This window comes from Anomaloglossus baeobatrachus, chromosome 4 (genome assembly GCF_048569485.1).
Source record: "Anomaloglossus baeobatrachus isolate aAnoBae1 chromosome 4, aAnoBae1.hap1, whole genome shotgun sequence".
In the NCBI taxonomy this organism is placed as follows: domain Eukaryota; kingdom Metazoa; phylum Chordata; class Amphibia; order Anura; family Aromobatidae; genus Anomaloglossus; species Anomaloglossus baeobatrachus.
Genome location: NC_134356.1, coordinates 88,633,801 through 88,660,208, shown reverse-complemented (window position 1 = coordinate 88,660,208; position 26,408 = coordinate 88,633,801). Strand labels below are relative to the sequence as shown.

Below are 26,408 nucleotides of genomic sequence, written 5' to 3'. Positions count from 1 at the left end.
AATGGGATTACAGTTTCGGGACTGCCAACATGCAATGATATATCATAATAAAATGTAATAAAATTTTAAAGGCAGAAAATCCCTATAATAAGACAGTTTCAAGTAAGCATGTTGACACCCATACTTAACCTTTTTATGAATGGTCGAAATTTTTTTGTAAATCTAATTTTTATTGGGTTTTTAGTATAAAATCTTGAAGCATAGTACATTAATTATTACATTAATCATTTTATAAACACAATCAACCTATACTATGCCCCAATAACCTAAAGTCTCCCCAGTGGAGACCCCTATCTGGTCCATTCCAACCTGAAAAATGGGGGGGGATGGCCCCCGAAGGCAGTTAATCTCAACGTGGACCAATGTTGCTATAGGGCAATAATACAAGACATGACAAACAAGGCTGGGGAGGGAAATGGGGGTGGGGAGGAAATGGAGGGTAGGAACAGAAGGTTCCCATCTGGATTCATCCACAGCTAGTAGGTAGTAGATTGTGTCTAAAGTGTGGTCTGCAGCATCTCAGTTTAATCAGCCCAAATCCTGAAGCCATGCAAGGAATTCCGGGGTCTCCCTGAGCATAAGCCAGGACGCCCAGATCTCAACAACCTTCTCCCACGTACCAATATGTTGACCTATCAACGCCTCCATTCTATACATCATGTTGAATTCCGATAAGAGTTCCGCTCGCAAGGGAATCTCCTTCCTTTTCCAGTACCTAGGGATTAGGCTTCTCGCCACAGTTAAAACGTGCTGTGCCTTCCCCTTTTGAATCCCGAGATTTGCCCCCCCCCCAAGAGAAAGGAGCGCTACATCCAGTGTGGGTCGGAGTTCCTCAGATTAAAGTTTATTTATCAGTTCAAACACAGCGTCCCAGAAGCTCGTCGACTAGACAAATTTTTAGTCTTGTCCTTTTGTTTTTTCCTCCCCTCCTCCCAAGAGCCATAACGTTCCTACTTTTCCGGTAACATAGTAGTATGACCGCTTATTTATTCTCCTGGAGTGAGTTGAGGTTTTGATGGACACTGTTCGTTTTAGCATATAAAGTACTTAAAAATGGAAAAATTCCAGCAACTACAAACTTTGTGTAGTGTTTTTATACTCTAGTGAATGAAAAAAATTCTTAAACTTAGAGAAAAAAAAAAACTTTGTTTCTGTCGACGTTTTCTGCAAAACATTTTTTTTTCTCATTTTTTGCATCTGTAAGGTGAGCAGAAAAGTCCAGAAAGAGAGATATATATCAACAAGGTTGATCACTGTGGTGATGTAAGCCCGGAAGCAAGCTTCAGAATGTCAAATGCTGAGAAGGTTAATAAGGCATGACGGGGCTGGAATTACGAACAGTCAGAGAGATGGGTGGCAATGACTACTCACACATCTCCATTGTGGGCTTGTGGTGTTTCAAGCAAATTGGAGACCTTTAATCTCATTCAGTGTCTGTGTGTGGAGGTGTGAAGACCTCCAGCGACCTTTAATCTCATTCAGTGTCTGTGTGTGGAGGTGTGCAGACCTCCAGAGACCTATTAATGTCATTCAGTGTATGTGTGGAGGTGTGCAGACCTAGAGCGATGTTACTCTTGTTAACGAGTCTGATCTTATCCTGTTTGTTACTTTGAAACCCGTGAAAAGGTGGTTTATGTTTAACTCATGGAGAGGTTTATGAAGAATGAATAAGCCAACCGACATTTAAATAGAAATGGTTCCTGTTTCTACCTCCAATAGTAGCCGAATGAGCCGTACCCTCACATATCCTGGGTGTAGTTTTTAATGGTCCTACTTTGTGGTACATAAGATTTGTTCCTTTTTTATTACACTTTATTATGGAGGTGTTCTAATCTAAAAACACCAAATTCTGGCACTAACTTTTTTCCTCTTCACAGTGTTGACTGTACAAATTAGTTTATTTTTTTATTGTAATAAATTTGACTTTTATGGACGTGGCAATACCAAATATGTTTATTTGTATTTTAAAACTGGGAAAACACAATGTGATTAACACTGTTTTATTTTAGTCTTTTTAGGGGATTTGAACCTACTTTGATCACTTGTTTTGTAGACTGCAATATTAGAGTTGGTAGGAGGACAAAGGTCTTCAGAAAGTTCCTGGAAACCTTTGCAACCTGTTGGCATCCTCAATCATGTTAGCCCGAATTCTGGACCCACTACAATGTACTTTGTCTTATGTTGGGAACAGGGTAAAGCACCCCTCCACTCCTCAATTAGCTGTGATTATACATGATTTTTCAGTACTTTTCATTTGGATAGAATGATAGTAGAGATTTTTGGAAGTAAATACTTGTACGGTGGCTTTACACACAGTGTACCTCTTAATTTGCAATTAACACTGAGGTGGTGGGAGTAGACAATCTACTAATGATCTCTCCCATACATAGGACATATAGAGGAATATCTGATGTTTACTGACAGAAGCAAATGGGGGGAAAATGAGGAAATTCTACAGCAACACTGAGCTGTGTGGATGTGAATTCAGCTCTGAAGTGCGGTAAAAGACTTGTCAGAAAGCTCAGCACAATCTTTCTGTGTCTCCCTCTGCCCGTTTTCTTATTGTGCTACTCCCCTCTCCATAGATTATGATAAAAGGTGTAACCTGACACGTTCCTAGAGTTGAGTTGTTGTTTTTCTAACGTATATAGTGAGTTTAGGGAGTTCAAGAGACTGGGGGAAGGGAAAGAATTTTCTTATAAGTGACGAATGAAGCAGAATTCTATGATAAGATATATTACAAAGTTTCTTATATTCACTTTGCACAATTGATTTAAGATATACTGGAGCAATAATGTAATGGCTTCAAACTGCACATTGCCTTCTAGCAGCCGTTAATTAATTTATCCAGCTCAAATTACAGCAAGTGTAAAATGAGCAGGAGCAGACCCCAACGTGCAGGGTGAGACGGGGCATTCAGGAATGTTTAGATAGAGAATGAATGGACGTGGAGCTCCGTGGTATTTTATTAGCAGATGATGTGCTGACGTATTTGCCTTATAGAACAGCTGCAACGACTTGTATATACAGTCTCCTCTTCTGGGAATTCCCATATTATCACACATTTAAGAAACAGCTCTCAGAGGTCACCGTGACTCTGAAAGGTAGTGGAAGAAATGTTTCCGAGTAAGTTTAGGTAAAGGTAGACACCTGCTCTTTTCCAGCTCTCAGCATTTGTATTCTATGGGCTGCAAAATAACACATTTTTAATTAAGGCTGCCGTTAAATCGTGTATATTAGGAATCCTAAATTAAAGGTATTGACTTGTAGAAAAAAAATACACTGGGAGAATAAATAGGGATATAACTAATAACCCTTAAGAATGGTCTTATTTGGGGCCTGTTGGGATTAAAAACATTTTTCTAGTTTTACTACTTTTGACATTAAAAAGATCAGTTAAAATAACAAAAAACTTTTTTGGGGCCCCTACAATCTGAGAACAATGCAAAAACAAAGGTTAAAACACAGGAGTCGCGCAGCAGAAGATGCGCCAAAGAAAGTATGACAAAGAATGTACAAATATACTAAGTAGTAACAATGATGCATTAATCCTGATGGAACAGGGAATATACAAGATCTAAAAAATTATTACAAAGTTAGTAAGGTGGTTAATATAGCAAAGTATACATACAAATGTATGTGTATTAGTAACTGTGTCCTTCTGTACTGTCTCCAACTCCATACGTTCCTTTCAAAAGAAGCTGCAAACACGCTAGTACATGCCCTTATTATCTCCCGCCTGGACTATTACAACCTCCTGCTCTCTGGCCTCCCTTCTAACATTCTTACACCCCTACAATCTATCCTTAACTATGCTGCCCGACTAATCTGCCTGTCCCCCCCCGCTACTCCCCAACCTCTCTTCTGTGCCAATCCCTTCACTGGCTTCCCATTGCCTAAAGACTCCAGCTCAAAACCCAAACCATGACCTACAAAGCCATCCACAACCCTCCTCCATACATCTGTGACCTAGTCTCCTGGTATTTACCTGCACGCAACCTCAGATCCTCACAAGATCGTCTTCACTACTTCCCTCTTATCTCTTTTTCCCACAATAACATCCAAGATTTCTCCCGTGCGTCCCCCATACTCCGAAATGCTCTGCCCCAACATATGAGACTCTCACCTACCTTGAAAAGCTTCAAAAGGAACCTGAAGACCCAACTCTTCCGGCAAGCCTACAACCTGCAGTAGCCCCTAGTCCACCATAGAGCCGCACCACCCACTCTACCCTCACCTACTGTATCCTCACCCATCCCTTGTAGACTGTGAGCCCTCACGGGCAGGGTTCTCTCTCCTCCTGGACCTGTCTGTGCCTTGAATTGTTTGATTATTGTACTTGTCCCTATTATGTACACCCTTTTCACTTATGCGCCATGGAATAAATGGCGCTATAATAATAAATTATAATTACCCGACGGCACAAGCCCTTGTCACATTGTGGCCATTGTATAATTGTTACTATTTGATATACGTTGTCCATTATTTCTGTCCTATATTATTACTTCATTCTACCTTTTGTTGGTCAATATTTTTAAAAACTTGCAAATGACATTTTTGTAGCATTTTAGAGGTTCAATGGTATATGTGTATACAGTGTTTACAGTCTTCTGCTTAGTTTGCCGCATCTGTCGCTATGTGATTACCATCCTTTTAACCTGTCTAATTGCATACAGTATATGTAAAAAAAAAAAAAAAAAAAAAAAGGAATTGATGTTTTTCCTACTTTTTGGCCTTTTATCCCCCATTTATCTATATAAATCAGCTGGCACTGTATTGTGCTGCAGACCTTTTGCATGAAAATCAATGGATGAGCATTCCGGCTCAGATGGTACAACATGGTGCTTTGATTTGGGGAAGGAAATGGTACCGAAAAGGAAAATAAATCCATTAGCTATGCGTATATACATGATGAGGTCCTTCATCATCACAATCAATATTCCTGAGAATGTACAAATAGAACGTACAATCCCGTCTCAGGCAATGATGGAAGGTCCAGATCCTAGGAGTATTGGTTGAGATGATGAAGGCCGGTCTCCTACTTGTGACATGCATTTGTTAATGTCAATCCTCCTTGGTTAGGTGACATTATGGAATACAGATTGGGTTAGCTGGAAAAATTAGTAAGATTAAGCTCCTATGTTACCATGCATAAATATATGAAACTCTGCATCACTAAACTTTTCATTACCTACTTCACCACCGGTGTAGATGTCAGAGCCTGTCGGGTGAACGACAGCATCACTTTCGAGGGTGGCAATGTCAGCCTTTACAACTTGCAACTACAATAGGCAAACATATGTACATCAACCATTTTGGGTAAGGAACACATTGGACACATAGTATGATTTACCTAATGCCTGGTCATCCGGCCTTAAAAGCTCAAAGGAAAAAGGAAGCAGGTGTCCAGCCATTGTTATATATAACCGAGAGCAGACACAGGGCCGGGGAGGCCACTCCGGCCTCCTACCACTAGCCACATCAGCACGTAAAGAGCAGTCTGGTGGTCTTGTCCTGAGGTAGGGGAGCTGGTTGTAGGCTATTGTGTTAATACCACACCAGTCATCTGTTATTCCTCCTGGAAATCTATCCATCAGGTGAGATAATAGCTGGAGTTGAGCCCCTTCGGACTCTGATAGTGTCTAATCAGTACTCGCAGTGCCAAAAAGTATCTGTCTAGGGAATAATCCCCAGTGTACAATCTATTTACACATTTTCATTAGGAAAAATAAAAGTACTGCAGAGAAATTAAAATAAAAGGACAATTAAAAATGGTATTTCATAGAAAATACAAGTGACTCTACAGGCGAAAAAATGTCCCAAAACCTTATTTAAAGGGGTTGTTTGGGACTTTGACATTGATGACCTGGGATATCAGTATCTGATCGGTGGGGTGTGCCTCGTTCCAGGGGTCATGCTGCCTTATCTTGGAACTGAAAAAGAAAAATAGAGAGAAAGCCGGGCACTGCTGCTCCTGCTGGTGAATTCTCAAGTTCAAATGATCCCTCTTTGACCGCTCAGCAACAGGTGCACAATCCAGAAAGTAAGTCCATGTTACAAGTCCGTAGAGGAGAAACAAATGGCAGCACTCGCTGATGCTTAGAAAGCGGTAATTTATTTTACCAGGAAAACGGGTACATGTGCAGGGGGAGGTGACGGGAGGCTATAGACGTCGGACGGCGGCAAGCCGTTTCGCACGTCTGTGCTTTGGCAGGTCCTGTGTCAAACACTATCTAGGTTAAAAACATCCGTGTCTGGGCAGCTAGACTAAAAAAAATCTAACTTGACATGCCACTATTTGGACTAACCTCCATGTTAGGGCAGCTAGGACTCCTGCTATAAAGGTTATGAACACAGCCTGGATTATAGGGCGGAGTGCTCAGTCAGAAACAGGCTCACTACAAATATTTCAAAACAATTGACCCGCTCCTCCAACAAGTGTGAATAGGTGCTAGCTGAAAAAACATAGCAAATATAAGATGCATACAACTGCACAATAAAAAGCCAACACTGTATAAGGGAACTCTGGTACTGCATTACTGCTATATGAAAAAAATGAGATTTATAGTTTATGAATTGGCCAATGCATGAAAACCCGGACCACCAACAGCAAGGTAATCTCACTCAGTGACTAAGCACTCCGCCCTATAAACCAGGCTGTGTTCATGATCCTTATACCAGGAGTCCTAGCTGCCCAGACATGGAGGTTAGTCCAGATAGTGGCATTTCAAGTTAGATTTTTTAGTCTAGCTGCCCAGACACGGATGTTTTTAACCTAGATAGTGGCATTTTAGTTAGGGACCTGGAATATTGAGATTTACCTTGCCATTGGTTTCCAGGCTTACATGCATTGTCTAATTCATAAACTAAAAATCCCATTTTTTCATATAGCAGTAATGTAGTACCAGAGTTCCTCTATACATTGTTGGCCTTTTAGTGTGCAGCTGTATGTATCTTATATTTACTATGTTTTTTCAGCTAGCACCTATTCACATTTGTTGGTTATGCGGGTCAGTTTTTTTGAAATATTGATAATTATATATAGTTGTCCTGATTAATTATCAGATCTCTTCTAGCTTCTATTTCACAGCAGTAGTATGAATAACAGAAGGATAGAAAGAAATTGCTGTATTTGCAATCCTCAAAATGGAATATTAGCTGTGAAGTATGGCTTCACAGATGTAGAAACGTTCCTTGTGGGATTGTGGACATATTGGCATTTTAATGCCTGCTTGGCTGCTAGTTATGAATGGGTGGTTGTTCCATAAATAAATGATCCTTTGAGGGTCTGCAGGAGGGATCCACGATTATTCACACTTGTTCTTATACTGTAGATGATATTCCAGTGAAGAAACACCCAATGTATTGGGACCTTCAATTATGAGGTCTGTGGTTTAGAAGAATTAGTGACTGGACAGTTTGTAACAGCCAGTACTATTAATTGGGAAATGTTCACCTATGTGGGATTGCCTCCTATATAATAGAGTAATGTGGTAATATATACAATGACTACAACCAGCTCCATTACCTTCATTCAAAACCAAATAAAAGGGAGGAAATGATTATCAGCCCCTAAAGACGACATTTCTCAATTTTACTCATGACAAGCCAAAAGTATATTTGAAAAACCGCCACAGCATTACAAATGGGTTGTCCCACAAACCGCATAGGTTAGGCGATATATGTATGGCTGGGAAGGTCACAGATCACGAGATCAGGGCACAAAAGACCCCTGTGTGACCACAGAAGTGTAGTGAGCATGTGCGACCACTGCTTCATACACTGTCTACAGGAGTGGTGGTCGCACATGCTCACTAGATGACGTTGGGCCATCCATTGTTGGGATCGGTGGGGGTTTCACAGCTGTACCAGCAGTGATCATGCATTTGCTGGGAGATGCAGTTTCTCAACAGCTGGAGAGTAGACCCCTGGTTCAGCAAATAGGACTGGTGGTCGGAGGTGTGTAATGACGCTAGTCAGCCCACCTGCTCTACAGTGCGAAAAGCTATAGCCACGGCAGTGGCAATGGTGGTGGTCTGGGATTCTCCATCACACGCACTATAGAAGGTGGTCTCCAATGTAGAGGGCTACAGATTGGGAAGGTGATGTGTGTAAGGAAGTCTATGCTGGCCACATTGAATAGATTTCCTTCAGCTAAAGGTAAAATTGAGAAATTATCTTTTGGGAGGCAAACAGAAAACAAATACCATACGTGAAAAGAGAGAACAAAGCAGCTGATAGTGGGAGATAATTTTAGCACAAAATACCAAAACTTGGTAACTCTTAAATATCATATATAGTGCAGTAGACACATCTGCTATGGGCCATTCCCATTAGAAGGAAATTTGGAGCTGGTCCCTTTAAACGTGCAGGTGATTGTAGGAGGAAATGTAATAATGCCACCCTACTGATGGCACTGCCATCCATGACAGGCTGTATTCAGGGTAGAGACTACTTACAATGAGAACATTAGGGTAGAATTATCAAAACTGGTGCAAGGAAAAGCGGCTTATAATATACAGCCAGACTCCAGTGCTCATTTTCACCAGACCCTCAAAGGGGACCTGCCATTCTATTCACGCTGCCAACCCCACGGGCAGCATGAATCAGAGCCTGGCTGCACAATAGCTTAAAATGAATCTGTCAATAGGTTTTTGCTATTTAATCTGAGAGCAGCATAATGAAGGGGTAGGGAGGCTTATTCCAAGGTTGTGTCACTATCTAGGCTGTGTGCTGTAGTTTCAACACAATAAGTGTTTTATCAGCAGGCTATTATCACTGCCTGACTAGGTGCCTCCTGTAAACCAGTCAGGCGAATCTGTGTTACTTGAGTAACCATTTGCTGCCTATGCATAGTGTACACAGGAAGCTGCAAATCAGTGGTGTAGATAGGGTAATACACAGCTCAGTATTCAGACCATTGCTACATCTACAGTAAAAAACAAAACAGGGATTCTATTAAAACTGTACCAAGCAGTCCAATAAGTGACACATCACAGAAATCAGGGTCTGCGCCCTTATATCATGCTACTATGAGATTGCAAATCAAAAACCTGCTCCCTTTAAAGAGCTTGTCCTTCTCCTCGTACTGGTCTGGGTGACTGACACATCTCTCTAACACATAAGAGATCATTATGGGAAAAAAGGGGAGGAGCTGGGGAGCAGAAAGGGGAGAAGCCGGTCAGTGGCGGCACCGGACTGGTCTCGCCTCTGCCTATGGGCTCTTAATCTATAGACTCTCCTTATGGATTCTTTAAGCTACATGTTCTCTGAAACACCAGAGAGTTAAAAAAACAAAAAAACAAAAAAAAACAAAAAAAAAAAAACATAGCTGGCTGCTATTGTGCGCCCAGGCTCTGATTCATACTGCCTGTGGTGTGTGCAGCATTAATCCAGTAACTGCTTCCCTCTAAATGCTAAAGTGAGTCTGGCTGCCATTTAGACTATCAGCTAGAAACACTTAAAACCTATTTAAAGCATGACCGTCAGTTTCATTTTTATTTAATAAATCTACTGTACAAATTAAAATAAGCAACTTTGTAAAATGTCTTATTGGACAAATCTGTTTCTGATCTTTAGTTTTCAAAATTTTACATTCCCAGGTATAATCTGTATTCAGTAAATATTAGGCTTCTATACAGAAATGAGGTGAGTGGGGGGAGGGGAGGGAGAGCTCTGCCTCTAGCTCCTCCCTCTACATCAAACGCCTTCCTCTGCCTCCAGCTCCTCCCTCTGCCCCAGCTTATCCCTCCACATCAAGCGCCTTCCTCTGCCTCTAGCTCCACCCTCTGCCTCTAGCAGCTTCATTTGCCTCTAGCTCCTCCCTCTGCATCTAGCTCCACCCTCTACAGCTAGCGCCTTTCACTGCCTCTAGCTCCTCCCTCTCCATCAAGCGCCTTCCTCTGCCTCTAATCCCTCCCTCTAGCTCCTCCCTCTGCCTCTAGCTCCTCCCTCTCCATCAAGTGCCTTCCTCTGCCTCTAATGCCTCCCTCTGCCTCTAGCTCCTCCCTCTCCAGCATGAGCCTTCTCGCTGCCTCTAGCTCCTCCCTCTGCCTCTAGCTCCTGCCTCTAGCTCCTCCCTCTACATTCAGTGCCTTCCTCTGCCTCCAGCTGCTCCCTGCCCCTTCCTTCTACAATAGAATTTTGTCAGTAGTAAATACCACTCCTATCTCAGTAATATAAAAATATACATTCATTGAATACATATTTTACCCGGGAATTGAGAATTTTGAGCGTGAAAGATCAGTCGAGGATGAGACAAAAGCAGATTTGCCTGATAAGATATATTACAAAGTTCCTTCTTTTAATGTGTGCTATTAATTTATGAAATAAAAATAAAATGACGGTTACACTTTAAATAGGCTTTCATGCATTTTCTTCATATCAGCTCACTCACAGCAAATGCAAATCCGTCTAAAGATGGTGGTCTCAGGTGCAGTGACCTGGGCTCTCTGCACCGAACACTCCTAAGCGCCTCGCTCTGCTATACATGTGTCAGGCAAGGCAAAGTGCTCTGGGATGTCTTTTTTTTTTTTTTTTTTTTTTTACATATTTGGATGTACAAATTGTTATTCCATGACTGAATCTCGAGATCTTCTACCTTCTTTTTCCATGTTTGAGCATTTTGTTCCCATGAATGGTCTCAAGTGGAAGTTTATAAGCCTGGTCTGACCATCCTTTAGTGCCTGTACTCCCAGCTCCACAGCCTCAAGCCTTTGTCTATGCTGCGTCACCTCGTTCTGAACCAGTGCAGAGTTGGTATCTGATAGGACCTAGTGTCTCCTATATATTGCTGCTAATATCTTTGTAGTCGATCTGATCACCGCACCTATCCTCTCCTGCATAGGCGCAATTTTCCATTATACCCTGAGAAAAGGGGTCTTCATCCATATTGGATAACTATGAGGTTGACTTGGCAGTCTTCCTAAACGAAAAGTCCATACAAATGCACAATGTATTGTTCAGTGATCTGAGAATGATATTCTAAGCTGCAAGAGCCTGGACCAGCTTCACGTGGTGGCTCCAGACATGGAAGTCCTCTTGCTCTCCACTGCTCATTGGTAATTACTCTAGTGTCCATCTCTCTAATCCCAATAGCTGTCACTCAGAGAAGAGGGGAGGGTAAGACAGGGCACTCAGCGCAGTGAGCCCTGAACATGAAGGAAAGATGAGTGAGCACTACAATCCTCGGTCCTTGAGTTGAGGCGGTCAGACGCTCTGAAAGGGCTCAACTTGAGTAATGAGTATATGGAAGTCAATGATTGGGCCTGCACTTGATCCTGAAGCAAATTGGAAGTCAATAACGGGGCAGTTTGGCTTTCCGCCCACATACAGCCAGTCATAAAGAGAGCATTTCCGGGTTGAGGGAGGGCGGTTTTTTATTTTTTCTTTTGGTCACACTACATCCGATATCGTTGCTTTAACCCCATTGAGAGCTACTCAGACTGTGACTGGCTCTCATTGGGGTGCCTGCTGACATCATGCAGTGAAGCAAGCCTGTACGTTATGGTTGTTGTTTCATGGACAACACATCCGAGCACCGCAATTCTCAGCTGTGCACTTCAAGTACCGGAGCACCACAATCGACTAGCTAATAGTGGCGAGCATGGTGTTCCAACGCTAGAAGGAACCACCTTCAGAAAGGTCTCTGACTACAGAGCAAGGGGGATTCAAAATTGTTGTCCTTGGTCTTGAGGAAACAGACAAAGCAGCTCTCAGTTCTCCTTCCTAGTACTGTTAGCAATTTGGTAAGATGAAAAAAGATGGACCATTCCCTTAAAAGCAAAGATTTGATTGATTTTTCAATCTGTTTCCCTACATTTGCTTTACACCAGTTTTGGTAGATTTTCCCAAAGTTGCATTTGGATGTTAAGTCGATTCACAAACTTGAAGGTATTCCTCTGACAGGTTCAGCCTTCTAAAGGGACTGAAGAAAATATATTGAGAATTCATTCTATAATAGAATTGATGTGACTTCAAAGGGTCACTTACTTTCATTAAAATAGACCCTATTGACTTCTCCAAATCGGATTGTCCCAATTTTGAAATCCAAAATTATCTCTCAACCATTAGCTAGTGTAAAACCCATGTCCCATTTACCTATGTCGTCTTTAAGGTCAATGTCAGCATTGGTAGGGTTGATAACAGCCTCCACCTCAAATCCGGCTAAATTATTGATCTCACTGTGAATAAGGTTGAGCTGCAAAGAAAAGCATGAGCGGGGAAGTAGTAGAGCAGCGGGAAGAGATCAGGACAGCGGAAAAGTAGCAAGCGACAGATGCAGGACTTCGAACATAAAATGCCGGCACACGTAAAAAAAAAAACAGGTCACAGGAGGAAGGCGGCCGTGGTTAGAATAACTTAACCCATGCAGAATTACATCTCATACATTTACAGCCAGCATATAACTCCACTATCTTCCATAAAATCATCTCATGCATTAATATTGTCGAGGGTCGGAGAGAATCTGGATGTCATGAGCATGAGGTCTACAATGACCCGACTAATTATGTGCTTTATGTATTGTACTGATATTACACACTAATTCATCAACTTTCTCTCTGGTCCAGGTAATCTATGGAGTGCTTTCAATACATTATATACATAAGGTGAGTCAAAAGTCAGGACGGTGCGATAATAACTGTATGATCATTATTTATTAGCTCAGTGAAGGTATTAATGACATCTCGTGATGAGCGAGCACAACCATGCTCAGTGCTTGTGATGTGAATACAAACTGGTGCAGAAAGGGTTAATGCCGCACTGCTATGACTAAGAAGAAACTCCAGGAGAGATTCGATGGTGATTTTATCAACATGTTTTGGAGATCTTCATCTCCATCTTGATTTGTGATTTTGACCTGATGAAGGAGATTAATTTCTCCAAAACGCGTTAAGAAAATCACCATCGAATATCTCTGGAGTTTCTTCTCATTCACGGTAGCGCGGCATACAACCTTTCTGCACCAGTTTGTATTCACCTTTCATGTGGGGCTGCAGCGGCTGTATTCTACGCTATCATAGCAGTTGTGACTATAACAACCCTTCAAGGTGAGCCTCTTTCATTGTCCTGCCTTCATCCTCTCGCCCGGATAATATTTGTGCTCCTTTGTCTTTTTTTAATTCGGTACTAGTAACGAGCATTTTGACTCTCGGACGGGCTTCACTAGTATACCAAGTATAATGGAAGTCAATGAGGAACACAATGATTTTTCCAGAGAATCTAAAAGGGAAAAATGCTCAAGTTGACTTCCCATTATACTCCGTACACGAGTTGCGCCCATCCGAGTATCACAATGCTCATTACGAGTACCGAGTACGGTAAGTGCTTGCTGATTACTAATGACACTGTGTATGTCACTATCATACACGGATTGTCTTCAGAAGTCGCATACTGGCCCCATAGGAATAGGAAGAGAGAAGATCAGCTGGGTCGCAGACTTTCCTACAGGGGAGCGTGAGGGATATACAGTTGTGAAGATGTGTGCACATGTACATAGGACCATATATGACAAGCTTTTCACCCCCCACCCATTCACCTTTTGTGCCCCCCTATTTCCTCATAGACTACAAGCTTACGAGCAGGGCCCTCACTTCTCTTGGTTTCTGAATTGTGTTATTCTGTAAAGGTCTGATATTGTCTGTACATGTTCCCTCTGAATTGTAAAGTAATGCGGAATACGTTGGTGCCATATAAATAAAAAAATATTATTATATGAATCATGTAGGAGCTCTGCCCACTGAACTTTATGACGATTTAAAGGTCTCATTCACTACCTGGCATAATACTGTCATGCAGGTCCTGGGAGACTTGGCGCCAATGTCACTGTAACGACGTCGGTGTAGTAGATGAGTATATGTCACTTTTAGGGTACGTGCCTACGATCACGGTCTCTCGCTTGTGTTCTCCTTGTGGAGGACACTTGCGACTCTGCAGTAAACAATTGACATGCTGCGGCTCAAAAAGTCGCACCGCAGATCTGTGTTTGCTGCAGGAAAAACAACCACAGTGGGCACGTGATTTCTCGAAATTACGTCCACTGTACTTGTACTCTACAACACAGCATTTTGGACGCAGCTGAAGCATGCTGCGTCCAAAACACGGATCGTGAGCACATACCCATATTTTAAGAGGGGGCTTATTTTATTTAAAGAGTGGGTTGTCCGGGTTGTGGACAACCCTGAATCCCTTCCTTACCGGGTAATTTGTGTTTTTGCCATCCATTTCATTTTATCCTCCTTTTCTTCTAAGAGCCATAACATTTTTACTTTTTTAAAAATAACAATAACTGGCGCTCTAATCAATGCCTTATTAAAGTGTGAAGTGTACTTGTTAAATATTGTAGGAATGAAGCAGCTAGTAGGCACAGGGTATCGTGTGTATATCCCCACTGCGCTAAACTTTCACCATCTATTGAGTGTGTAGTAGAATATAATTACCTGTAGTATAATTGAAGAAAACAATATATTGATGGTAACTGCTGGTGGCAGATAAAAAAAGTGAGACACCCTATTGTACAAAGCAAAAAAATAAATAAATAAAATTAAAATTTATTTAGTTGATGGATGCAAGGATACTACAGCAGATATCTAAATTACATGAATAATAATTAGTATAATATTTACTATATCTAATTGAAGTGGTCTGATATGTATATTGTATAATAGTCGATGTATACTTATTGTCCTGCACAGGATAAATCCCTCAATAAACGACCCACAATAAGTTTTTAAGTTGGATGTGTTCCAAGATAAGTAGGAGTCAGGTGACAATAGAGGTATGATCTATAATGAGATTATACTAATTATTCATGTAATTTAAAGATATCTGCTATAGTATCGTTGCATCCATCAACTAAATACATTTTGCATTATTTTTTTTTTTTGCTTTGTACAATAGGGTGTCTCACTTTTTTATCTGCCACCAGCAGTTACCATCAATATATTGTTTTCTTCAATTATACTACAGGTAATTATATTTTTACTTTTTTGTTGGCATGGCTCTGTGTGGGTTTGTTTTTTTTACAGTTTTAACTTTGAATTTCAACATTCAGGTTACCATATAATGTTGAGAAAAACGAGAAAATATTTCAAGTGCGGTAAAAAAAGTGAAAAAAAAAAAAACCACAACTTTTTACAGTGTTCATTGTGGGGGGGAAAAAAAAAAAACAAACTGACCGGGCAATATGATTGTTAAGTCAGTATGCTAGAGAGATTATATAGTTCATTTTTATTTTATTTAAAATAAAAAAAAATGGTAGAACAAAAAGTGAATTGTGTCGCCACTTTCTCAGAAGCATAAAGTTGCATTTTTTGCAGGGACGTGCAGCGGTGATTAACCAACAATTCTGGTGTTTTCTTTTCTGCTTTACGTTGTTTATTGAATGAGTTAAATCATTTCCTATTTAGATAGATTAGACTTCTACAGACATGAGGATGCCAAAAATGTTTTGTTTTTTTTCATAATTATCACGCATTTTATTTTAAATTTTTTTTTTTTACATTAGAAAACATTTTTTTTTTTTTTTTACTTTATTCTGTAGTTCCCTTAGGAGACTTGCAAGCGTTTGAAAGCTTGTTCTATATACTCAAGCGCCACATTACTGCAGTATATAGGGAAAATGATGGTCATTTATGTAGCCTAGCTAGTGCCTGGCCTTCAAAAGAGCACCAAAATGGCAGTACATGCACGGCACCAGACGGCATCACAGTAGTACCAAGATACCGTGCATGTATGGCACCCAAAAGTGCAATGTATGTAAGGCTATGTTTGCATGCTGCATCTGGTGACAACAATACTGCACATTTTAGACCCAAAAAAAAACGCATCCAAAAATGCAGGCGTTTTGCTGCGTTTTTGTCCAATGCGTTTAAAGTGAAATCTGTTGCCTGGAAGGGCTTAAAAACACTGGCAAAAATACAGAAAGAATTGATGTTGCATCTTTGTGGTCACCATAAAGACGCAGCCAAAAAAAGCTGCAACGTGCGGACAGAAAAACTGAAATCTCATAGTCTTTGCTGGGGAAGGAAATACATGCAGTTTGGGGACCAAAACTGCACCCAAAAACGCGGCAAAAACAAAACAAAAAAGTGTCAAAGACGCAGTGTGTGCATGAGGCCTCATTTGTAGGGAAGGGACTAAAGCAAAATTGCATGAAAGCATCCATTAATTTAACGTGGCAAGTGGTATGTTTGGGAAATGTATGCATATGGGGCTACAATAAACAGGGTGGTCAAAAAGTAGGTGGACAGTATGTGTAATAGGGTTATCAAACATGGTGTAAAGTGAAACTGACTCAGTTGCCCTTAGCAACCAATCAGATCCCACTTTTCATTCTTTACAGACTCTTTGGAAAATGAAAGGTGGAATCCGATTGGTTGTTAAGGGCAACTGAGTCAGTTTCACTTTACACCACGTTTGATAACCCTATTACACATCCAGTCCACCTACTTTTGGACCACCCTGACTTTTTAGATTATAAAGAAAGTCTTATTTGTGTTATAAAATGTTGCTACCAGCATAAGGGTTAAACAGCCGCCATTCCGGTGAGAATGCCGCTATGATTACCAGCCGCCTATCAGCTCCGGGTTATCAGGATATGTTTCTGGGGATCGTAGTCCTGATATCTGACTCACCTTGTGTTATTAATTGATGTTATTTAGCGGTCATGCATTTAAATGTACTGTATATTCTATGCTCATGACTCCCATAAATCTAAAGGGATAAGTAGCGCAGGATATAATGTTCTTGGTTACATCTCCGCTTGTTATGTATAATATACTTTCAGTTTCTGTTTGTATAAATAAAGCATACCTTTTGTCCAAGAAAAAGGCTTTTTGTGGAGAGGATTGTGAACCCATCTGCTGGAGTACCTTCAGTTGTGCTGTCTGCACTCGCTGCTTTGCTGCCTTCTCCTTGCTTATTCTGAGCACAGACATAACCGGTGAATTAGTTACATACTAGAGACATACTATCACAGAAGTCAGGAGTATTATTATCAATAGTTGTACAGTTACATATTTTCATCTGTGCACACAAGTGTAAGCGGTGACCAAAACCTGTCCATATGATTCACCAGTCTCCCACATCCTATCATTAATGCAGAGCGGTCATATTTGTGAAGCTATAGCAAAGGGGCTGATTTACTTCTAAAGTGGTCCAGAATTCTGCTAAATATTTTGTGCCTTACATTAAATTGTAATTTAATGAGGAATGCAAATATTCCCCAAAACAGACATGTCCGGAGAGGTGAGAGGTCATCTTTAAAGGGGACCGGTCATCAGATTTGGCCCCTAAAAGCTGTGGCCACCACTTGTGGGCTCTTATATACAGCGTTCTAGAATACTTTATATAAGTGCCCAGGCCATACTGTATAACGTAAAAAAGACCTTTATTATACTCACCTAGGAGGAGGTCCAGTCCAATGAGTGTCGCTGCTCTTGGTCTGGTGCCTTGTCTTGGCAGCGATCATGGTCCTCCTTGTTCGGAGGCCCCTGTGGATAACATCCTACGTCATCCACACAGGCTGGCATTGAGGTCCTGCGCAGGCGCACTTTGATCTGCCCGCTGGGGGCAGATCAAAGTAATGTAATGCGCAAGCGTGAGGAAAAATCAAAGTCCGCCTGCGCATGCGTACTACAATACTTTGTATAACACACTATGAAGAAAAAGACATGGATCGCACATCCCAAAAATACAATGATCTAAATCCGCTAGGCAAAAAATTAAATAGAACATGAGGTTCTTTTGTTACCATTCTGATCAGATTGTATTAAGCCCACTGCCACGTCACGGCAAACCTCTTGAGTTGGTCCCTAACCTGACCTTTTTGTGCGGCACTGTGCACTGACCACCGCCACAGCGACAAAGCGCCAGCAGGGCGGGCGACCTGGTGCCTCACAGCACCCATGCTGCAAGGCGAAGCCCCCAAGGCTCCAGGCCGCGCCGCCCCACTGACACGACACCACCACAACAGCAGCCACCACACAGCACCAGCACACAGTGAGAGGAGCTGTGCACTCACCTCCCACTGGCTCCCATATGTGGACTGGGAGCAAAAAGAAGGCTGACCCCTCTTGCAGTCTCCTGCTGATTAAAATCACCTGTGCCAAATGGGGAGAGTGCAGATACAAGCAAAAAAAAGAGAGAGGGATAGAATGTTGTATAACACACTATGAAGAAAAAGACGTGGATCGCACATCCCAAAAATATGGCGCTTTGTCGCTGCAGCGGTGGTCAGTGCACAGTGCCGCACAAAAAGGTCAGGTTAGGGACCAACTCAAGAGGTTTGCCGTGACGTGGCAGTGGGTTAATACAATCTGATCAGAATGGTAACAAAAGAACCTCATGTTCTATTTAATTTTTTGCCTAGCGGCTCTAGATCATTGTATTTTTGGGATGTGCGATCCATGTCTTTTTCTTCATAGTGTGTTATACAATACTTTGTACTGCCCTCAGCCGGGAGATCAAAGTGAGCCTACGCAGGACCTCAATGCCGGCCTGTGTGGATGACGCAGGACACATCATGTACACAGGCCTCAGAAGAGGTAAGACTGCGATCGCTGCAGAAAGGAGGCACCAGACCGGATGATACTGACACCCATCAGAACGGACCGCCCCCTAGGTGAGTATTATAAAGGTGTTTTTTACATTCAACAGAGGAGCCTGGGATCTTATATACAGTATTCTAGAACAATGTATACAAGGACTAGTGGTGGCGACAGCTCATAAGGGAAAATCTGGTGACAGGTTCCCTTTAAGAAGTGTAGATTACATCTTCACTGTGCTCCTTAAAAGGGAATATGTCAGCAGGTTTTTGCTACTTCATCTGAGAACAACATGTTGAAGGCAAAGAGGTTCTGAAACTAACCATGTTTAACTTAGATTACTGTGTGCAGCTGTTCTGACATTACCTAAGAATTGAGTTGACTAAGCTGGGAGACCTGTCCCCCCACACCAGTCTCTCAACAGAGATTGTTTATTGACTGTGAGGTGTCAATCACAGCAGGGGGCGAGCCAGACAAAGGGGCACCAGCCAGCCACACCAATGATAAGGTCCGGCTGCTAAATCAAACATTACAAATGAACAAAAGATCTGACAGTGACCAGACAGGCATGCCTGAGCTTTCTGTTTTAGCCCTTACAGCATGCTGGCTTCAGCTTACAGTATATAGAAAAAACTTGCCGACAGAGTCCCTTTAACCCCTTAGTTAGGATACAATTAAACTCTAACATTGAAATTACAACAAGCAGGACAATTCATGAAATCTCAGCATCTATGGGCATGTAAATGATATGCAAATGATGAAAAAATGGTAACATTTTCAAAACATTGCGATCTATGTAGCTTTGAGTGAATTCCATGCACTTACACGCCATGACGTGCATTAAATAATAAAATGTAGTAATATTATGTATATGGCGTCAACATATTCTACAGCACTTTACAATTATGGGGGGAAATGAACAGACAAAAACAAAGTAACACATAGTTCAGCAGTTACAGGAGGAGTGAGGGCCCTGCTCACAGGCTTACAATCTATGAGATTATTAATGGTTGTGTGAGGACTCTTCTGTCACACTGAACGCAGCTCACTTTCCCAATGGCGACCAAAATTGTCCCAGATGGGCTTGATAGGAGACAAGTCCGGAGACAATGTAGGCCATGGTAGCTTGTTCAGACCACAAAGGCTGCTCACAGTAGTATAACCAACATGTGAGGTTGTGCAGAAAATCAGCTGATGGGACATGTTTGAAAAATGGCCGTACCACTGGTTCTACGATTAATCCGTCCTGTACAGCAAGTGACATTGGATATCATATACCAAGCCTAAAGCGTGAAACCGTCCACACAAAACATCAGAATACAGCACCACAACGATCTATGAGGAGACACGGGGGTCAGTGGGTGCTGTTGTCCGCTGGCCCGGCCCCATTTAGAAAGACAGCATGGTCCAGGGCTCATCCCAACTGAACGCCCGACCTCCTTAACCGTGGGCGGAACACTACTCAGATAACACAGGGTGAGGGAATTACAATATTAAGACTTTATTGGATCCCCAAACAATTAACGGCACATAACAAGCAAAACACACAAATGTAACCGGCAACAGTTTCTCACCCTTACGGTGGCTCACCAGGGATTAAAATGTCCATGCCTCAGAGCTTCCAGGGCTACTTACTCCAAACCAGCAGCACCCCGCTTTCGGTGGGCACCCACTGCGAATGGAATAACGCCAGATTTAGGAAGTTGGCTGAGGGCCGCAAAGCCTGTAGTCAGGTGACGGGATTGTCCCAAGCTGGATTCCTTCCTTAGGTAGTTTTTGATATCTCAGCCGAATCCTTGCATTTGATGCTGAAGTCCATGTAGTATTATAATCCAGGTTCGGTTATGGCTTGCAAATCAGAGCTGCAGATCCTAGATTGGTATTATGTAGCAAGAGTCTAACCAGGCAATGGACAGTCCTCCTACCCCTGAGCTCTCCATTCAAACCATTGAGGTCTTCACAATTGGTGGATAAGACTAGGCTCTTATTGGCTAGATTTCAAGCCGTATACAAAAAATATTCCTAGTAGTAATGGTCTCTGGCAGAGACAGCTAAGTTACAATACATCTAGCAAGACACAGTAATACAATGGGAGGTTCGCATAATTGTTTTATATGGGTATCTGACCTTCACTGGCCAAGGCAATTACATGAGTCAACAAGAACTTTAACACTCGACTCCTAAGAGTCTTGTAGAAACAGTGAGGGGCTTAACCCCGTTTATAAACAAACGATCATCATGTCTGGCTGAATTTTAAGAAACTTAACCCATGCTAGGCACTGACAGAGTCCATGTCGTCACAAGCTACAAGCCAAACATCCGGCTACAGGTGTTTAAGTGACTTCACACCACCGTTCTCAAAGGCTATCGTGTTGTAAATGGAGGCTAGAATAGAGGCCTATCCTCTTCAGTGGGTCCCGCTGCCACAGACTGCTCTGGAGACCACATGGGAATTGTCATGAAGAGGTATTCACGGAAAATTGTGACACCAGGTCTGCTCCCAGGATTATGGCATGGGGTGGCATAATGTATGGTCCATTACTAACAGCTCTTTGTTACAGTGATTTGTTCATGGAACCATTGGTACGGTTATTGTTCCAAAGTGTCATAAGTCATTTTTCAACATGACAATGTCACGTCCCATTATGGTGATGTTACTGTGAGCACCCTACATGGCCTAACCGTACTACCATAGGCTGTAGGGTCTCCACACTTATCTCCCATCAAGCATATCTGGGGCCTACTATTAAATCCTATGTCAGGTGCTGGTTTATTGAGCAGACTCAGGCACTGTATGCCTGCGCCCAGTTTTACAAACCCAGAATCTGCCTCAAACAGCAGTCACCTGAGTTAGATACAGTCGCTGCTGTTTAGTCATTTAGATACCTCTGTCATAGACTGTGGTAGGCCCTGTGCGCACGCTGCGTTTTTTTGCCGCGGATTTGCTGCATGAATTGCTGCAAAAAATGTTCAGAACCTTTCTGCAGTCATTCCCCAGCAAAACCTATGGTAAAGAAAAAACAGTGTGCATTTTTTTCCCCTACAGGTTTTCCTGCAGACTTTCTGCAGCAAAAGGAATGAACATGTCAATTCTTTTTTGCAGGTACCTGTGGTTTTTGCCATAGATAATGGTAAAGAAGGGAATTTTGTTTACTTACCGTAAATTCCTTTTCTTCTAGCTCCTATTGGGAGACCCAGACAATTGGGTGTATAGCTACTGCCTCCGGAGGCCACACAAAGTATTACACTTTAAAAAGTGTAACCCCTCCCCTCTGCCTATACACCCTCCCGTGCATCACGGGCCCATCAGTTTTGGTGCCAAAGCAGGAAGGAGGAAAACTTATAAATTGGTCTAAGGTAAATTCAATCCGAAGGATGTTCGGAGAACTGAAACCATGAACCAAAAGAACAATTCAACATGAACAACATGTGTACACAAAAGAACAAAGAGCCCGAAGGGAACAGGGGCGGGTGCTGGGTCTCCCAATAGGAGCTAGAAGAAAAGGAATTTACGGTAAGTAAACAAAATTCCCTTCTTCTTTGTCGCTCCATTGGGAGACCCAGACAATTGGGACGTCCAAAAGCAGTCCCTGGGTGGGTAAAAGAATACCTCGATAAAAAGAGCCGTAACACGGCCCCCTCTTACCGGTGGGCAACCGCCGCCTGAAGGACTCGCCTACCTAGGCTGGCATCTGCCGAAGCATAGGCATGCACCTGATAGTGTTTGGTGAAGGTGTGCAGACTCGACCAGGTAGCCGCCTGACACACCTGCTGAGCCGTAGCCTGGTGCCGCAATGCCCAGGATGCACCCACGGCTCTGGTAGAATGGGCTTTCAGCCCTGAAGGAATCGGAAGCCCAGAAGAACGATAGGCTTCAAAAATCGGTTCCTTGATCCACCGAGCCAAGGTAGACTTGGAAGCCTGCGACCCCTTACACTGGCCAGCGACAAGGACAAAGAGCGCATCAGAGCGGCGCAGGGGCGCCGTGCGAGACACGTAGATCCGGAGTGCTCTCACTAGATCTAACAGATGCAAATCCTTTTCACATTGGTGAACTGGATGAGGGCAAAATGAAGGTAAGGAGATATCCTGATTGAGATGAAAAGTGGACACCACCTTAGGGAGAAAGTCCGGGACCGGACGCAGAACCACCTTATCCTGGTGAAATACCAGGAAAGGGCCTTTGCATGACAGCGCTGCAAGCTCTGACACTCTACGGAGTGAAGTAACCGCCACTAGAAATGCCACCTTCTGCGAAAGACGTGATAGAGAGACATCCCGCAGCGGCTCAAAAGGTGGTTTTTGAAGAGCCCGTAGAACCATGTTGAGATCCCAGGGTTCCAGCGGACGCTTGTAAGGTGGGACTATGTGGCAAACTCCCTGCAGGAACGTGCGGACCTGCGGAAGCCTGGCTAGACGCTTTTGAAAAAACACGGAAAGCGCCGAGACTTGACCTTTGAGAGAGCCGAGGGACAAACCCTTGTCCAATCCCGATTGAAGGAAGGAAAGAAACCTGGGTAAGGCAAACGGCCAGGGGATAAACCCCCTCTCAGAGCACCAGGCTAAGAAGATCCTCCAAGTTCTGTGATAGATCTTGGCTGACGTTGGCTTCCTGGCCTGTCTCATAGTGGCAATGACATCTTGAGACAACCCTGAGGACCCTAAGAGCCAGGACTCAATGGCCACACAGTCAGGTTGAGGGCCGCAGAATTCAGATGGAAAAATGGCCCTTGAGATAGCAAGTCTGGTCGGTCTGGGAGCGCCCACGGTTGCCCCACCGTGAGATGCCACAGATCCGGGTACCACGACCGCCTCGGCCAATCTGGAGCGACGAGGATGGCGCGGCGGCAGTCGGACCTGATCTTGCGCAACACTCTGGGCAGCATTGCCAGAGGAGGGAATACATAAGGCAGTTGAAACTGCGACCAATCCTGAACTAAGGCGTCCGCCGCCAGAGCTCTGTGGTCCTGAGACCGTGCCATGAATGCTGGGACCTTGTTGTTGTGCCGAGACGCCATGAGATCGACGTCCGGCGTTCCCCAGCGGCAACAGATCTCTTGAAACACATCCGGGTGGAGAGACCATTCCCCCGCATCCATGCCCTGGCGACTGAGGAAGTCTGCTTCCCAGTTTTCTACGCCCGGAATGTGAACCGCGGAGATGGTGGAGGCTGTGGCCTCCACCCACAGCAGAATCCGCCGGACTTCTTGGAAGGCTTGACGACTGCGCGTGCCGCCCTGGTGGTTGATGTACGCAACCGCCGTGGCGTTGTCCGACTGTACGCGGATCTGCCTGCCCTCGAGCCACCGATGGAACGCCTTGAGGGCTAGATACACTGCCCTTATCTCCAGAACATTGATCTGAAGGGAGGACTCTGTCGGAGTCCAGGTTCCCTGAGCCTTGTGGTGGAGAAAAACCACTCCCCATCCTGACAGGCTCGCGTCCGTCGTGACCACAGCCCAGGATGGGGGCAGAAAGGATTTTCCTTTCGACAGAGAAGTGGGGAGAAGCCACCACTAAAGAGAGGTCTTGGCTTCCAGAGACAGCGAGACGTTCCTGTCCAAGGACGTCGGCCTCTTGTCCCATTTGCGGAGAATGTCCCATTGGAGTGGACGCAGATGAAATTGCGCAAATGGAACTGCCTCCATTGCTGCCACCATCTTCCCCAGGAAGTGCATGAGGCGCCTCAAGGGGTGCGACTGTGCCTGAAGAAGGGATTGTACCCCTGTCTGCAGCGACCGCTGTTTGTCCAGCGGCAGCTTGACCATCGCTGAGATAGTATGAAACTCCATTCCGAGGTACGTCAGTGACTGGGTCGGAGACAATTTGGACTTTGGAAAATTGATGATCCACCCGAACCTCTGGAGAGTCTCCAGAGCAACGGTCAGACTGTGTTGACAAGCCACCCGTGAGGGTGCCTTGACTAGGAGATCGTCTAGGTAAGGGATCACCGAGTGGCCCGGAGAGTGAAGGATCGCTACGACGGATGCCATGACCTTGGTGAAGACCCGTGGGGCTGTCGCCAGGCCGAAAGGCAGTGCCACAAACTGAAGGTGTTCGTCCCCGATGGCGAAACGCAGGAAGCGTTGATGCTCTTGAGCGATCGGCACATGGAGATAGGCATCTTTGATGTCGATTGATGCTAGGAAGTCTCCTTGGGACATCGAAGCGATGACAGATCGGAGGGATTCCATGCGAAACCTCCTGGTTGTCACATGTCTGTTGAGCAATTTTAGGTCCAAAACGGGACGGAATGAGCCGTCCTTTTTTGGCACCACGAACAGATTGGAGTAAAAACCGCGACCACGTTCCTGAAGGGGAACGGGGATCACCACTCCTTCTGTTTTCAGAGTGTCCACCGCCTGAAAAAGCGCAACGGTCCGCTCGGGGGGCGGAGATGTTCTGAAAAAACGAGTCGGAGGATGAGAGCTGAACTCTATCCTGTAACCGTGAGACAGAATGTCCCTCACCATCGGTCTTGGACATGTGGCCAGCAGGCGTCGCAAAAGCGGGAGAGCCTGCCACCGACCGAGGATGCGGTTTGGGGCGGCCGAAAGTCATGAGGAGGCCACCTTGGAGACGGTGCCTCCAGCGGTCTTTGGAGGATGTGACTTAGACCGCCATGCAGAAGAGTTCCTCTGGCTCTTCTGTGGTCTGTTGGACGAGGAGGGTTGGGATCTGGCTGAGGGCCGAAAGGACCGAAACCTCGCTTGAACTTTCCGTTGCTGAGGTCGGTATGGCTAGCCGAGTCCAGGACAGCATTCATGGCGTAGGATGCAAATACTGATGCCTGAGAAGTCAAAGATGTTACTTGTGGCGCAGCGGTACGGGTGACCGCATTAATCTCAGACAGACAAGCTGAGATAGCCTGGAGTGCCCACACTGCTGCAAAGGCTGGGGCAAAAGACGCGCCTATGGCTTCATAGATGGATTTCAGTAGGAGCTCTATCTGCCTGTCCGTGGCATCCTTGAGCGATGCACCGTCAGCCACTGCTACTACGGATCTAGCCGCCAGTCTAGAGACTGGAGGATCCACCTTGGGACACTGAGCCCAACCCTTAACCACGTCAGCGGGGAAGGGGTAACGTGTGTCATTAAGGCGTTTAGTAAACAGCTTGTCCGGGAAAGCACTGTGCTTATGGACAGCATCTCTTAAGTTAGAGTGATCGAAGAAAGCACTCCGTGTACGTTTAGGAAACCTAAACTGGTGTTTCTCCTGTTGTGAAGCCGAATCCTCTGTAGGCGGAGTTGGGGGAGACAGATCTAGCACCTGGTTGATGGACGCTATAAGATCATTTACTATGGCGTCCCCTTCAGGTGTATCCAGATTGAGAGCAACGTCAGGAACGTCAGGATCAGAGTTCTGAGCTGCGACCTCCGCCTCCTCCTCTAGAGAATCCTCAAGCTGAGACCCCGAACTGCGTGAAGAAGTCGGGGAAGATTCTAAGCGAGCCCGCTTAGCTGGTCTGGGACTGCGGTCCGTGCCGGAGTCCTGCACGTAATAACTAGAGGCCACACCAGGAACACGCTTAGTCGCAGACCGAGAGGGGCCTGGGGGTGATCCCGCAGTGCCCGGGGCCTGTATAAGGGCCGGTCTGGACTGCAAAACCTCTAGAAACTTAACAGACCATTTATCCATAGACTGAGTCATGGAATGAGAAAGCGACTCAGAGTTTGTCAGCTAAAACAGCAAACTCTGTCCCTGCCATCTGGACAGGGGGGGCCGGTGGTTCTACCTGGGCCGAGGGACCCCCTAGTGCCTCAGGCTCCGGCTGAGCGAGTGCCACAGGGGCCGAGCATTGCTCACAGTGAGGGTAGGTGGAACCTGCAGGTAACATAGCCGCACAAGAGGTACAGGTAGCA

The 26,408-nt window shown here is 44.2% G+C and overlaps 1 protein-coding gene across 2 annotated transcripts in view; it reads right to left on the bottom strand.

The window, feature by feature from the left end:
• MACROH2A1 (macroH2A.1 histone) overlaps positions 1-26,408 on the bottom strand; it is a 120,045-nt gene that overhangs the window by 56,338 nt on the left and 37,299 nt on the right. Inside the window, exons 5-6 of one of the 2 annotated variants that reach the window (XM_075344456.1) lie at positions 16,813-16,923; positions 12,100-12,199 (exon numbers count right to left, since the gene is read on the bottom strand). In XM_075344456.1, coding sequence (XP_075200571.1) covers positions 12,100-12,199; positions 16,813-16,923 — 211 coding nt within the window. Of the gene's footprint in view, positions 1-5,191; positions 5,283-12,099; positions 12,200-16,812; positions 16,924-26,408 lie in introns of both variants that reach the window. The other variant, XM_075344457.1, reaches the window with a different exon arrangement.